Raw genomic sequence first — 16,774 nt, forward strand, 5'->3', positions numbered from 1 at the left:
CCAACCTGGCAGAAAATGAGTACAATCCAAAATCCAGAAGCTCAGAGCAGAAACAATCCTGTCAAAGAATAAGAGTCACAGTTTGTAAGTGCTAATTAGAACAGGCAAGGCTGATATTAGTTAAACTATTCAGCACGTTCCCAGAGTGTGACATCAAACCTGCAAACCTCAGCACTCTGGTTCAATGTGACCCGAGTCTCATCAGAAAGAGCCTCCCACCTTCTAATGTCCCCACAGTGTATCAGTGAGAGAGAGAGTGCCAGACAAACAGATAGGACAGAATGGTCAGAGAGTGCAGGAGAGACTGAGGGGTTCTTGAGACACAGTTATGGTTAACAGTGAGACGGAGTGGGGTGGGGGGTGAAGAGAGAGAGAGAGAGAGAGAGAGACGGAGTGGGGTGAGAAGAGAGAGAGAGAGAGAGACAGAGAGAGAGAGAGAGAGAGAGAGAGACAGAGACAGAGACAGAGAGAGAGAGAGAGACAGAGAGAGAGAGAGAGAGAGAAAGCGAGAGAGACAGAGAGAGAGAGAGAGAGAGAGAGAGAGAGAGAGAGAGAGAGAGAATGGCGAGCACGAGTGTGGGTGAGCAAAAGGCATTAAAAGACAGGAATAAGAAGATGAGATTAAGAAAAAGACAGAAGACATGGAATACAATACAGGCAGAGAGAAAAAAAGATATACACACACACACACACACACGAGTGAACTTATCAACACAACTTGATGAGAAAATAAATTCATTCATTCTTTCCCTCTGCTTCTTCCTCCACTATTTTAGAAGCTCCAAGTGTATTTTTTTTTAAAACGGCAGCACAGTGGCTCAGTAGTTAGCACTGCAGCCTCACAGCACCAGGGACCCGGGTGAATCCAGCCTCACGTGACTGTCTGTGTGGAGTTTGCACATTCTCCCCGTGTCTGTGTGGGTTTCCTCCGGGTGCTCCGGTTTCCTCCCACAGTCCAAAGATGTGCAGGTTAGGCGAAGTGGCCATGCTAAATTGCCCATAGTGGCCAGGCATGTGTGGGTTACGTGGATTAGCCATGGAAACTGCAGGGATAGGGTAGGAGGGTGAGCCTAGGTGGTATGCTCCTCAGAGAGTTGGTGTGGACTTGTTGGGTCAAATGGCCTGTTTCCACAGTGTCGGGATTCTATTAATTCTTCACCAGTCCTCTTTATTCGAAAAGAAGTGAATTAGATAACAGCTTGAGCATAGAAAACAGCAATCTGGGACTAAAATGAGCAGAGACTAGATTGATCTCGTGCTGTGGAAACTCATAAGATGTGTCTGACATGTGAGAGGAGACTTCATATCAAAATCTTCGAAAAACACACACCGTGTTCTGCCCCTCCCCCAACATGTCAATGAATGGTTGTTATTACATCTTACTCCGTTTTGACTTTGAAAATAGTTCATACTCAGGGACTACACTTGAAACATTAACCTATATTCCTGATATGGCTGGAGTCAAAGATTTTATTTTCCCTGTTTTATTTCTGTTTTCTAGCATTTCCAATTTTATTTTTTTAAATTCAAGGAGTTTGCCCTGACAGGCAAGTGAATGCTTCCAGCCCTGGGCAATGGTGTGCGACACAGTAAAAAGAAAGGAGTTCAACACACTGGCTTTGTGCCACAGTGTCCTTGCAAGAGGCCTCTGAGCTGTGGGAAAGGATTTCTTGGCTAAAGTCAGCCCTGGAGTTTCCCACGGGATAGAGTCTGGGATTCTGTCCAGGCTCAGCGATCTCTGTGTCACTGCAGATGGGAACTGAAACACTCCAGAAGAAAGCTACAAACTTTGAGGCTAAACACTTGACAGGGGCTTCTTTCAGTGGGGTCACTTGCTCAGACATCAAACTATTTCACATTTAAAAACAAGGAAGGAAATAGTGGCCCCATATTTAGACAGCGCCTGTCATAAGACCCCAGGATGTCTCAGACTCCTTTCCAACAACAATATGATAGGATACATATTCAGCTTTGGCGCTGTTCAGCCCAACTACTCCATGCTAGCATTTCAGCCGCAATCAGGCCTCCTGCCACGGTCTCATCCAAATCCATCATTGTAACCCCGTATTCCCAATTCCACCGTACTCTGCGTCTTGCTTCACCTTAGTTGTGGCAGGCTTCTGGCTGCTGTATCTCAAGATTCCCACTCAGTCTCTGCTACATTTTCCGCAGAGGGGGAGTGTGTGGCTCAGGAAGGTGGAAAATGGCCCCTATTTCCTTTGGGCCCTCTTCCTGATGAGCTGAGCTTTTCATTTCTGCTCACCTCTTTCTAATCTTCCCTCAGCCTGCAGCAGGACCCAGCCATCAGTAAGGGTCTCCCAATTGTCAATGTTCACCATTGTCAGAGCTCGTGCGCCTGTGTCTCTGTAGTGAAGGCATGGACACCCAGCGGCCAGGTCACTCAGTGCAAGGTCTTTAGGCCAGCAGCCTTTAGTGTTCTGATGAACATGGCTGAGCCAGTGTAGATGTCATTGGATTAACAATGAGTGGACACTGATGGAATTAGCACATTCCGGAGAGATGCTGAGGATTCACTGGGGACAGTGAAAATGGAAACTGTTCAGCCCTTTCTCCTGCCTACCATTTATTACTCAGGCACCTCGTTTATTGGGGAGTGCACTGAGGACACAGACTTGATAGACTCGCAGTTCAGCATTCTCAGTCAGCTTGCTGTGATCCACACTCTCTCACTTAGCTCACACACAGCTGCAGCTTTTGGTTAGGTGTGCGATGATTTCAGCCTCCAGTGATGGATTGCTGGGGATTGCGGAGCCTAGATATGTGGAATGATCCTCAATCTTCAGCTCCACATGGTCAGTGCTGATAGATGGCAGAATGGTAACATCCTGACCAGGATGATTGTCTTCCTGATGCAAACCCTTTACAGATCAAGGGGAGAGAGTCTGTCCATCTGTCATTGAGTGTGACATGTTACTGCAGCATTGTCAGAGCAGTGTAACTCTCTGATCAGGACTTGGAGCAACTTGGATCTCAGGTAAGTGAGACTGAACACCCTTCTGTCAGTTCTGGTTTATAAGTAGACACCCCCTGGCAATGACCCGAAGGCAGTAAGGAAAACACGCTGAAGAGACTATCAGTGGAAGAACACCACCCTGTCTGACCAGTAGGACAGATCTAAAAGGGTTTGGATGTTGTTCTGTTACAGCAGACTTTGACTGTCAAGTCGTCATGGAAACAGGGGACCATATTGAGAAATTATAGCAGGCAGCTTATTTTCTCCAGCAGCGTAAATGGATCACCCTTGCTCACGGGTGGGATTGATGAAGACGATCTTTTGCTGCCACCTTTGTTCATGACATTTCACTTCCAGCTGCTGGCCTGCGAAGATCAGGTTGACTGCAGACCTCCTGGGTCTGAAAGCACCATGGGGTTTAGGTTGGATGCTTCAGTCAGGATCTGCAGTCCGACAAGGGCAATAGTTTTCCCATAATGTTCAGCAGGGAGATGCCTCGATATTTGTTGCAATCGCTATAGTGGTCACAATGTTTGCATCACACAAACCTTTAAATATACAATTTACATCAACCACTCCCTGTGGTAACACATTCCACATTCTCACCATTCTCTGGGTAATCACTGTTATGAGGAATTCCCTACTGAATTTCTCAGTGGCTTTTTTAAAAAAATTACTGATAGCTGCCAATTCTGCTTCCCCCGCCCCGCCACAAGAGAAAATATTCTATCCATATTTACTAAAATTCTGGACATTTTCAATTGAAAGACTTCTATTCAGTCGACCTTCAGTCTTCCTTTTGAGAAAAAAGACCCAGGCTGATATATACCAAGAGACATTGCTGTGATCTTCTTTGTAAATTATTTTCTGCACTTCCCAACCTCTTCAACAATATGGTAACCAGAACTGCACACAGCAAGTGAGGTCTAACTGAGCTTAACACAGATTTAACATGAACTGTCTACTTTTACTCTACTTATTCCTCCAGAGATAAAACCTGATGAGCGGTTTGTTTCTTTTCTCCCCCTTTTATCCTTTCTTGCGATATGGGCATCACTAGCAAAGACAGCACTTATTTTCCATTCCGTAACTAGCGTTCAATACTAGTCCATTTTACATTATTGTAGGTCTGGAATCATAGGTGAAGTAAAGATTGCAGACTTCCTTCCCTATCATTATAATCCAGAATGGATTTATTGAAGGTACATTTCACCAGCTCCTGTGGACTGGAGTCTGTATGCCCAGAGCAGGGCCACAAGGATAACTGGTCCAGTAACATTACCGCCATGCCTCCAGCTTGCCTGTGGTTTCATGCCCTTGCTAACCTGTGACACAGCTTCTAGTTACTAGTGTATTTGTACTCAGATCTCATTGATTTTTAGCCTCTAGACTGTCATCTCCCAAGTGACTTGTGACCTCTCATTTCTTCCAATCAGGGCGCAACTTCATTTGTCATCATAGAAGTACATTGGAAATGTGGTCACTGTCATAACAAAAGAAATGTAACAGCAAATTGCACAGAGTAAATTCCTACAAACAGCAATGTGATCATAATCAGGTCAGATCTTTTTCTGATGCTGATGGAAACGTGGAATGTGTTTGATGCATTATATAAAAGATGGTGTTTCTAATCATGCAATGCTCCCAAAGTATTACAGAACGCATAGCCTGGATTTTTGTGCTCAGTCCTAGATTGGGAATCAAATCCACAACTTTTGACTTGGGGCAAAAGTCTTGACATTTCAGCTATAACTGTCAAACAAGCAAACCAAGGGTGCAGTGAGCTTTATATTCCAAAGATTTTATTTTCTCCAAAGCTTCCTCAGCCAATTATTACTTTTTCATTCTAACAGTCTAATGTCTGCTTCTGATGATTTTTCTTTAGCCTTGTTTTATCACTTCCTTCTCTTTCAACTCCCTGTCCAGAACTTACATGTTATTGGCTTCTAAGGCTTTACTTTGGGAAAATCACTTTCACTGGAGTTGGAAGACCGATGGCTCAAGATCCACAGGAGTGCAATAATCCAGGCTGACAGTTTAATAATCTATCGAGGGTGTGCTGCACTGTCAGAGACACCGGTATTTGATGAGGACATTAAACCAAGGCCTAGCTGCCCACTCTGATAACTGTAAAAGATCCTGCTGCAAGACTTTAAAGCAGGGGAGTTATTGTCACTGTCCTATTGTTTCCTACATTACAATAGTGACTATATTACTCGGTCAGATGTAAACTGTTTTGTTAAATCCTATCGGCACAAAAGATGCTATGTAAATGCAAGTCTTTTTTTTCCATTGCTAGTGCTGAGCTCAAGGCTTCCCTGAAGCTGGCGCATTGCTGTAAGATGAGCCAGAACTGGCAAAGTATTTTTTTTAAAAAAAACCGTGCTTATCATGGTGTGATACAAAAGGAACAATGTACCTCTATTTAAGACTCAAGGTCAGCATGAAACACTCCAAAGACTATGTGTGACCTGGATCAATGCACAGGAAATATCTCCTGTGCCAACAATGCATCTCAGTTCCAACTACACAACATACTGCTCTTGCATCACTGCAAACAATTATCCATTTAGCGCTCCAGCAGAATTCTGGGCTCAGAAGAAGGCCCTTCAATTACCACAAGTTGGTCCTACATCAGTGTGGGTGATACTCTTGGGGAAGACAAACAATGATGAACAGTAGGACCTGGGGAAGCACTGAGGATCAGAGGGACCTTGGTGTACAAGTATGCCAGTCCCTTAAAGGTAGTACGGCAGGTAGACAAACTGGTTTAGAAGGCATATGGGATACTAGCCTTTATTAGCTGAGGCACACAGTTTAAGAGCAAGGAGGTTATGCTAGAAATATATAAAATGTTGGTTAGGCCTCAGCTACAGTGTGCAGTTCTGGAACCCACATTATAAAAGGGATGTGATGCAGGGTGCAATGGAGATTTGTGGGACATTGGCTGGACTGAAGAATTTTAACAATGAAAAGAGATTGAACAGACAGGTGTCGGCTTCCTTGGAACAGAAAAGACTGAGGGAGGAAATGCTTGCGATGAATAAAATTATGGAGAGGTATAGACAGGGTGGATAGTAAGGAACTTTTCACCTTAGTGGAGGGAGATTTGACTGGGGGGCATATATTTAAAAGACAGTGGCGGGAGGTTTGGTGTGGATGTGAGGAAAAACATTTTCACCCAGAGCGGGGTGGAAATCTGGAACTCACTGCGTAAAAGGGTGGGAGAAGCAGAAATTCTCATAACATTTAAGAAGTACTTTAGATATATATTTGCGATGCCAAGGGATACAAGACAATGGGGCAAAGACTGGAAAATGGGATTAGAGTAGCTACATGGTTTGATTAGTGCATCTTTGGTGGCCTTTTTCTGTGCTGTAGATCCCTATGTCTAAACCAGGAATTTTCATGATTTGTGCAAGATGTAATTTGGAACAAGGTACAGGGGTGAAAGGGCCTAGTCCATTTCACCAGCCAGCTCAGGCCTGAAAGGCTCTGAGCGGACAGAAGAAGAATTATTTTCCAACATCACATACGAAATGGATATATTGCACTTTATAATGTCTGCATACCAACAGCTCCTCCCCTACATGCACATAGTCTTCATCAGCATTCACAGTGAAGGAGTTCATGGATAAATAAATACATAGTGCAAGGAAGAAGTATTGAAATAACAAAATAAATAATCATTCAAAACCCTGCCTCACCACCTTAATTCAGCTGCAAACATTTCCAATAGAAAGCCAATCAGCCTTGTGCCTTATGGTTACATTTGCAAAGACTATCCATTTTGCCAGCTGATGCTTAGGCCACCTGACTGCAGTAAGCTGTGACTAGTGGAATGCTACAACAACTACTTCTGGGAAGGCAGCTATTCACAATCTACAGTCAAGACTTAAAAATCAACACAAGGCAAATTTGGACACGTCTGCTTTAGGTCAGCAAAAAGTAGATGGAAAAGTAAGCTAAGAAGTGAACACAGAGTCTGCAATAAAATAGAGGCAGGTTAATTGTGCAACAACGTAGCAGATGGTGGGCATGTACAAGGTCATTCATATAAGATGTGTGGAACTTGTACATGTTGACATACAAAAGGACTTGGGTATGGCTTGTGCAAGGAACACAAAGTTAACATATAAGTAAATCTAACAATTGGGAAGGCAAATGGAAAACTGGCCTTTATTACGAGGGGATTGGAGTATTATATAAGAAAAAAGTCTTGCTACAATCATACAGGGCTTTGGTGAATAAACATCTGGGGCATTGTGTACAATTCTGGCCTTCATACTGAAGGAAGGATACATTTGGAGATAGTTCAGTGATGATTCACTAAATTGGTGCCTGGGATGAAGGGAATGTCCCACAGTGAGATGCTGAGGGAACAGAAGTCTATATTCTTGTAATCTAGACTAATGGGAGGAAAGCTGATTAAACTATAAAAGAATCTGAACCATGTTAAATATATTCTTTTGTGGCTTTTGGGTGTCATTGGTAAGGCTAGCATTTATTGCTGATTGCTATGGTGTTCCTGGCCAATGTTTATACCTCAACCAACATCACAAACAGTGATTAGCTGGTCAGTTGACTTGGGTCTTTTTATTTGCTGTGGTGCCGGAGTTGGAAAGGTGGCTATAATTCAAAAGTATTTGATTTTTTGCAACATGCCTTGGGACATTGAGGTTGTAAAAGACACAGTAAAAAAATGCAAGTGTTTCCTTTGCACACAGAGCTAAAATTAATGATCCATTCCATTTGGTAACTGATCCTTGACACCAGAATTCTAGACAGCTGAAGAGGAATCGTGTCTCTTTTCATTCAGAAGGAAGCAAAGGGCAAAGAGACCCAAATGGGAGGAAGACACCACAGGCATTAGCTCGTTAGAGTCAATGAAGGTGGAGCTGGACAAACACAGCAGGTCAGACAGCATCAGAGGAGCAGGAAAGTCAACGTTTCGGGTCGTTAATCTGTCTCTCTCCTGACCTGTTTGATGAAGGCAGTGGAGATCATATCCCACGAGACAATCCCATGGTCCATTAGCTCCAGGAATGCGGTCAGTGTGAAGGCTAGCATCTCGCCGAAACTGCAGGGAAACACGTAGTTCAACAGGTCAGTACACAGAAAACCAGCTGATGTTTACAGGCTGGGCCATACATTGCATGAAGGACAGAAATATCAATGACTGTATCCGTCCTGTGCCTAAGCAGACAAGCTTTCCAAATTTCTAGGGTGCTACTGAATAGCTGGCCTGTAATGTATTATCCAGTGTGGTTTCTTGGTGAGATAGGCAAGGGCCCAGGACTGCTCTATTAGCCGAACACACTTGGGTTAAAGGACTACAAATAGAAATACTGTCCTCAGTTCCATGGTTAAGGCAAGATCAAAGAAACAAGACAAAGTTCCAAGTTATAACCTCTGTCCAGTGATTAACCCCAATCCCAGATCTAACACTGCTGCAACACCCTCCTTAGTCAAAGAGCTTTTTCATACTTACATAGAGGAACATGGGGACAGGAATAGGCCATTCAGCCTGTTCCACTATACAGTAAGATCATGGCTGATCTGTGGACTGACTTCATAACTGCCCTTGGTACATTTACACAACAAAAATTTTAAGGCCAAAGGTATATCTATTTCGGATTTAAAATTAAAAATGGATCCAGCATCCACTGCCGTTTTTAGAAAACAAGAGTTCCAAACATCTGAGATAATGGGAACTGCAGATGCTGGAGAATTCCAAGATAATAAAATGTGAGGCTCGATGAACACAGCAGGCCAAGCAGCATCTCAGGAGCACAAAAGCTGACGTTTCGGGCCTGGACCCTTCATCAGAGTTCCAAACATCTACCAGCTTTGTCTGTAAAGTGCTTCTTAACACCTCTCCTGAACAGTGTCGCCCTAATTGTCAGACTATGCCCCTTGTTCTAAAATCCCCAGCCACTGGAAATGGTTTATCTTTATCTATCCTGCCTTCTCCAGTTAATATTTTGAAGTCTTTGATCAGCTCATTTCTTGATCTTCTAAATTCTAGAGAAAGCAAGCCTAATTTGTAGAATGTCTCCTCATAACTTAACCCATGAAGTCCAGGTATCATTCTCGTAAACCTATGTTGTGCTCCCTTCGAGGCCAATATAGCCTTCCAAGTGGGGTCTAACCAGGGTTTTGTATAACTGCAGCACAACTTCTGCATCCTTGTACTCCAGTCCTCTAGACATAAAGGGACAGCATTCCATTTGATTTCATGATTTTCGGCATCAGTTTGTGACATTTTAAAGATCTATGCACCTGAATCCCCACATCTCTTTGGAAATCCACTGTATTTAATTCATACCATCTAGAAAGTTCCCTGATCTATCTTTTCTTTGGTCCAAAATGGATAACCCCATGCTTGCTTACAGTTAACTCCCATCTGCCGCCATTTTGTTCATTCACTTAGCGTAAAATTACCAAGGGATATTGACAGACCATCACCTAAACTGTCCACAATGTTATCTAACTTTGTGCCTCAACAAAATTACATATATTATCTCCACCATTATCCAAGTCATTAATAAATAATGTGAAAAACTGAGGCCCTAACACAGATACTTGTGGGACACCACTAGTCATATTGTGTCACTCAACTAATTTCCCAGCCATGTCAGTAATCACCCTCAGTTCTGTGGGATTCTACCTTACATGACAGCCGCTTATGTTGGACCTTATCAATAGCCTTAAGTCCATATAAACAATATCCATAGACATTCCCCTGTCCACTACGATAGTCACCTCTTCCAAAAATTCAATGAGGTTTGTCAGGCATGACCTACTTGTCATGAATTCATGCTGCTTCTCCTGATTAACTGAAAGCGTTCAAGGTACTCAATCACTCCATCCTTAAGACCATAAGAAACAGATTTAGGCTATTTGGCCCATCAAGTCTTCTTCACCATTCGGTCAGAGATGGTTTGTTTCTTAACCCCACACTTCTGCCTTCTCCCTACAACCCTCGATCTCCTTTCTAATCAAGAGCCCATCTATCTGTCTTAAATACATTCAATGACTCAGCGTCCATTGCCCTCTGAAGCATGTAATTTCACAGATTAACTGTCCTCTGGCTGAAGAAATTCCGCCTCATCTAAAAATTTGTCCCTTTACTCTGAGGCTGTGCCCTTGGGACCTAGTCTCTCCTAATAGCCCATACATCTTTGCCTCAGCCTATCCAGGTCTCTCAGTATTTTATAAATTTCAATCAGATCCCCACCCTCAGCCTTCTAAACTTCATTAGGTACAGACCCAGAGTCCTCAATCGCTCCTCATGTGATAAATCCTTAATTCCCAGAGACATTCTTGTAAACCTCCTCTGGACCCCCTCCAATGCCAGCATCTCCTTCCTTAGATACAGGGCCCAAAACTGTTCACAACATCAGCAGTATATCTCTGCTCTTGTATTCTGGCCCTCTTGAAACAAACACAAACATTGCACTTGCCTCCCTAACCGCCAACTGAACCTGCATGTTAACCTTAAGAGAATCCTGAACAAGGACTCCCAATTCCCTTTGTGCTTCAGCTTACCAAAGCTTTTCCCCATTTCAAAAAGTGTTTACACCTCTATGCTTCCTAACAAAGCGCGAAAGTGATTACAGGGTCCAAAAATTACCCCAATACGGCTATTAGGCTAATTGGTCTGTAATTCTCTGGTTTCCTTCTTCTGCCCTTCTCAAAAAGGGCAGAATGACATTGTAATTTTCCAATCCAGAGGGTTGACTCCTGTATCTAGTGAACTGTGAAAGATTATAGTTAGGGTATGCAAAATGCTCCGCAGTTCCTTTAACACCCTCGAATGGAAACCACGAGGTCCCAGGGATTTGTCACTGTTTAATTCCATGTCTTTGTTTAATGCAAGTATTAGGAAGAGGTAGTCCCATTTAGCCTCTTCAGCTTGCTCGGCCATTCAATTCGGTCGTGACTGATTTGAACCTCAACTTCATTTATCCACCTTTGCTCGATTTCTCATGATTCCCTTACCCAATAAAAATATATAATTTCTGCTAGAAAGCTGCACAGCAACCCCAATATCTACAAACCTCTAAGACAGAAAGCTCCTGATTTCTAACAGACTTCTTGTGAAGAAAATTGTCTTTTTTTTTGTTTCCCTTGTGAAACTGCCTAACTCCAACTGGAAGACAATGTCCCCTCTACAAACAGAAACAGTTCCACTGTATCGACCCAATGGAATCCTTTCAGCATTGAAACAACTCAATCCAATCAACCCTCCAAGGCAATAATTAGGGGTCTTCACTCAGACTAAGTACTAAAGGATTGGCAGGAACTATATAAAGCAGAGCATTAAATGCACATGATCGAGGAGAAATTAACATAGCACTTGTGCAGGAATTGGCACGTTTACAGATTGCACATTGCATTCAAACAAGCAGGCAATCACACAATACCTGTGACTGGGCCACCCAATCACCTGCTAATTCTCACAGTAAGGATGAAAGCAAAGAGATAATGGGAACTGCAGATGCTGGAAAATCCGAGATAACAAGGTGTGGAGCTGGATGGACACAGCAGGCCAAGCAGCATCTTAGGAGCAGGAGAGCTGAGGTTTCGGGCCTAGACCCTTCATCAGAAATGGTGGTGAAGGGTCTGAAGAAGGGTCGAGGCCCGAAACGTCAGCTTTCATGCTCCTAAGATGCTGCTTGGCCTGCTGTGTTCATCCGGCTCTACACCTTGTTATTTCGGATGAAAGCAAAGCTCAGCTTGTTAAACAGCCTGCTCAAGCGAATAATTCAAACATTTACAAAGGAGGCAAGGCAGTCCTGAAAAACCCACTTTACTGACAAGGATCTCCAGATGGCTGTGGTCGGACTGAGGGGGGGGGCATTGATACAAGTCAGAAAAGCAAACCGTCCAATAAACAAAGCAGTCCAGTAGGTACAGGTGATGAGCAGGCGTCCATCATAACACAAAATGACGTGGGTGGGGGTAAGTGGGGAGGGGGGGGTGGAGCGGGCATTCAGGGTCTGCCAAAACAAGGAAGATGGCTGTTAATGATCTTGCATTGCTCTATGTGCTTCCAATCACCTAAAAGCAATGGGGCACTACTTAAATGTTGGCACAAATGGTTATCCAATGGGGATGAAGCCGTCAGTCATTCTGGTTCCAAATATTTCACACAAGAACGAGGTTTACCTGAATTTATCCAGTAAGTTGCTGGAAGTAAAACACAAAATGAGGGTAAATAAGGATAGCCGGTAAGTATTAGCACAGGCCAGAAAGACAAAATGCATCATACTAACTATTTCCATTTCACAGACAGAAATAACCCTGTTCTCCAGTTAGCCAACTGTCTCGCATTTTACTTAACTACGTCGAACAGTTCACATTGCCTGTACTTGGTAAACTATCTCATGAAAGTGATATGCACTGCTTCTTTTTGAAGAGTCAATGATCATAAATAGAGAGCAAGAAGATGGTTGCTTTCTGCTCCCCAGCCAACTCTGGGGTATGGCATCACAGAAAACGTGGATTAGGGACATAGGAGTAGGAGCAGGCTATTCTGTCTGTCGAGCCTGCTTTGACATACTAGACCCTCATGGATCATCTACCTCAAGGCTCACGCTATCTCCTGATCCCTTAATGTTTGGGTAATTGCAGTGGGGCCATTTCTGACAATGGCCTGGTACGGATTCCATACCACAACTCGGCTCCTCCTCTGTTAAAACCAAAATAAAGACAATTCAAACAAGTTACAAAAGCAGAAACTGCTAGAGAAAGTCAGCAGGTCTGGCAGCATCTGTGGAGAGAAAGCAGTGTTAACATTTCAGATCCAGTGATCCTTCCTCAGAACCAACAAGCAATCTAACAATTTGGAATGTGTGAGCGTCACCTCAGTATCAACTATCCCACCAAAAGTAGGTATCCGCTCAGGGGATGCACACTTCTGGGGGAAGCGGGGCAGGGAGAAATCATGAACACAGGTTGTAGCTGAAGGAGGACACTCCACTCAAGAGACTAGTGAAACAGCGAAAACTTTCAACAAACAACAAACAGGCCACTTGTCAGATCAGGACAAGGTGAAGTCAGCTGCTTTGGTTGGAGTCAACAATTCCATCACTCTGACAAGTTGAGTGAGTGGGCAAATGCATAGTAGATGCAGTATAAAGTGGACAAGTGTATTCCTAAGATAACAAGGTGTAGAGCTGGATGAACACAGCAGGCCAAGCAGCATCAGAGGAGCAGGAAGGCTGACGTTTTGGGCCTAGATCGTTCTTCAGAAAAACGTGCTGCTAAAATAGGTTATTCTCGGAAAGGGTACAGACTGGAAAAGGGGGAGGTGCAATGAGTGTCCTTGTACACTAGCTGCTGAATGTAAGCATGCAAGTGAAGCAGGCTGTGAAGAAGTATAGGGTACGTTGACAAAAGGATTTGAGTACAGGAGCAGGGATGTTTTGCTACAGGGCCTTGGTGAGGCCACACCTGGAATTTTGTGTGCAGTTTTGGACTGCTTATGTGAGGAAGGATGCTCTAGCAACAGAGCAAGTGTAACAAAGGTTTGCCAGACTTGATTCCTGGCAAGACTAACATATGGAGAGAGACTGGATTGGTTAGAACTATAATCACTGGAGCTTAGAAGAATGAGGTTGGGTTGTGGGGTTGTGGCGGGGGGGGGGGGGGGGTGCGCAGACAGGGATCTCAAAAGAAACCTATAAAATTCTAACAGAACGGGACAGGGTCAATACAGGAAGGATGTTCTTGATGACTTACAAGGCTAGAACAGGGGTCACAGTTTAAAGGCAGGCTGTTTAGGATTGAGATGAGGAGAAATTTCTTCATCAGAGAGTGGAGTGCCTGTGGAATTCTCTGCCACAGAAAGTGGTCGAAGCTGAACCATTGAATATTTTCCGGAAGCAGTTAGATATAGTTCTTGAGGCTAAAGGAGTTGAAAGGGAATGAGGAGAAAGTGGGAACGTAGTACTGTGTTGGATGATCACCTATGATCATAATGAATGCAGGAGCAGGTTGTAAGGGTTGAATAACCTACTCCCGCTTCTATTTCCTACATTTCTCATTTGTCCTTCAATGTGCTGAAAACTTGTCCAATAGATGGACTCTGATTGGGCAACATTTGCAGAGGAAATTTACACCATACAACAACCTGACAGTATTCTTGGAGTGATACCCCCAAAACATGACGGTGAGATGTTGAACCTTTTGGTGCAAGAAGTAGTATATGTAATTTTGAAAATCCTTGCAATATTACTGAATGTATTTTACAGAAACATTCACAGGACATAAGTCTGGTTGTCCTCCTTCTCATGTTAAATAAAAAGTGCAAGACAGTGGAGAAAGTGACAGCACCGGTGGGGTGAAAAACAGAGTTAACATTTTGAGTCCAATATGACTCTTCAACATGTGCTGGCTGTTTTTAAAAGAACTGTTGGGTTAGTCTTACTCCATTGCCTGGCACACAGCATCTTCTCAAACACTTATCCAATCCTTTTCTGAAAACGACTGCTGCAGATGTTTCTACTGCCCAGTGCATTCAAGATTATAACACCCAAATATATTACAAAATCCTCAGGTTCACATTGTAACCATCTGAAATCAATGCCTCAAATCACTGACATTCCTAACAGTGGAAACATGTCTCTTTATTTACATTTCCAAACCCCTTGATTCAACCTACTTTTAACCTTTTGAAGAAAAACAATTGCAGTTTGTTTAGTTTTTCTACATAACTAAAGTACAAGTCTTGAACTTTTGCAAACATTTAAAGAATATATTTTCTTTAAAAAAAACACTGGGACACTAACTTGGTTCCACTCTCCACCAGGAGAGTGAGGATGAAAATTCCTTCCATGTTAATAAACTCCGTGGCGAAGGTGGCATCAGCAGAAAGTTTCGCCAGCTCCTTCAAAGCATCGAGACGGGAGTCCAGGCCGGAAGACTGGATCCTCTCCAACAGCTGCCGAGCTGCTCGAGTCTGTTAACAATATAGATCCCTTGAGAAATGGCTCTTCTGTAATGTGATAAATTATTAATTTTAAAATCAATACGATGCCTAACATTCAGTATTGCAGGAATGCATCCAGCTCTTCTTTTCTCACTCTCTCACCTGCCCTTGCTCCACAGTATCGTCTGACTGCACAGTTGACTGGCGCTCTCGGCTCCAGGTATAACAAAGCAGCCTGCACAGATTTCCCCTCTCTTGTCTGACTCTCGCCCTACAGGTACTGACCATCCTGTATCTCTTTAACTCGCATCCAGATAGTCTTCACAAGCTGTCAACTGATGAATGCAGTCACAAACATCCAATCCAGGCAGACAGTCTGCACCTGATCCTATTGTGGAGTTTGCCATGACATGCTACTCAACTGTGACAAAAGGTAAACTAATGGCCTTGTCCATCCTCACCGACCAAAATCTCTCCATTGCTGTCCACCTGCATGGACTGACTTGCCTTGTTTTATTTCAATCAAGTCAGTCTCATCACAATTAAAGTATTGCTTGTAATAGCTTCTCATCTTGCTGCCACACTGTTGTTACATGCAATGGCCTCTAAAGATCTGTCACAGAGTCATACAGTATGAAAACAGACCCTTCGGTCCAACGCGTCCATGTTGAACACAACCCCAAACTAAACTAGTCGCACTTGCCTGCTCCTAGCCCCATATCCCGCCAAACCTTTCTTACTCATGTATTCATTCAAATGGCTTTTAAACGTGGTATTTATAACTGCATCCACCACTTTCAAAAAATTTGCCCCCATGTCTTTTTAAGTCTCTCTCCCCTCACCTTATAAATGTGCTTCCCAGTGTTGTAATTCCCCAACTTAGGGAACAGACAACAAGCAGCACCTCTATCTATACCTCTCATTATTTTATAAACTTCTATCACGTCCCTTTCAATCCCCTAGGCTCCAGTGGAGAAAGTCCTAGCCTATCCTTAACTCAAACCTTCCTTACCTGGCAACATCCTGGTAAATTTCGTCTGAACCCTCTCCAACTTGATAATATCCTTCCTATTGTCAGGACACAGTATTTCAGAAGAGACGTTTCCAGTGTACTGTACAACCTCAACATAACATCCCCACTCCTATGCTCAAAGGACTGAGCAATGAATGCCTTTTTAACCATCCTGTCTATATGTGATACAAAACTTTAAAGAATTATGTTCCTGCACCCGTAGGTCCTTCTGTTCTACAATACTATCCAAGGCCCTACCATTAATTGTATCAGCTGTACCCTTGTTTGTTTTACCAAAATGCAATATCTTATATTTATCCAGGTTGAACTCCATCTGCGCCATCCTAATTATTTTAAAATCTACTCTCCCCTGCTCCTCATCAACATTATTTGAAGTGACAGGATTGATTTTCATGTGTACACTGATGACATCCAACACTAACACCACCATCACTCTCAGTTCCCCTAGAGTTTCAAAATGATCACACTGTTTATCCAGATTCCAGTACTGATGATGGCACTGTGGTTTTATCTGTCGACTATTGATCCATAGTCCCAGGTAACGTGCTGGGGACCTGGGACTGAGTCCTGCAATAGCAGGTGGAATTTGAATTGCATAAAAAAAAATCTCAAATTAAAAACTGTCGATTGTCAGGAATATTTCGTCTGGTTCACTAATATCCTTTAGGGAAGGAAACTGCCAGCTAGTGTGGTCTACATTAGACACCAGAGCCACAGTTGTGGGGTCAACTTTGGGGATGGCAATAAATGCTGCCCAGCCAGCAGTGCCCACATACTGTTAATGATTAATAAAAACAAAAATCCAATACTGGACGAGCTGAAAATTTCC

At 43.2% G+C, this 16,774-nt stretch overlaps 1 protein-coding gene across 5 annotated transcripts in view; it reads right to left on the bottom strand.

Annotated features, from left to right (window-relative positions):
* LOC125461403 (engulfment and cell motility protein 2) overlaps positions 1 to 16,774 on the bottom strand; it is a 255,761-nt gene that overhangs the window by 83,566 nt on the left and 155,421 nt on the right. For 4 of the 5 annotated variants that reach the window (XM_059652861.1, XM_048550143.2, XM_059652860.1 and 1 more), the window contains 3 exons: positions 14,773 to 14,942; positions 12,149 to 12,169; positions 7,955 to 8,054 (listed from right to left, as the gene is read on the bottom strand). In XM_059652861.1, coding sequence (XP_059508844.1) covers positions 7,955 to 8,054; positions 12,149 to 12,169; positions 14,773 to 14,942 — 291 coding nt within the window. The remainder of the gene's footprint in view (positions 1 to 7,954; positions 8,055 to 12,148; positions 12,170 to 14,772; positions 14,943 to 16,774) is intronic. The other variant, XM_059652859.1, reaches the window with a different exon arrangement.

Source organism: Stegostoma tigrinum, chromosome 19, assembly GCF_030684315.1.
Source record: "Stegostoma tigrinum isolate sSteTig4 chromosome 19, sSteTig4.hap1, whole genome shotgun sequence".
Classification (NCBI taxonomy): Eukaryota; Metazoa; Chordata; class Chondrichthyes; order Orectolobiformes; family Stegostomatidae; genus Stegostoma; species Stegostoma tigrinum.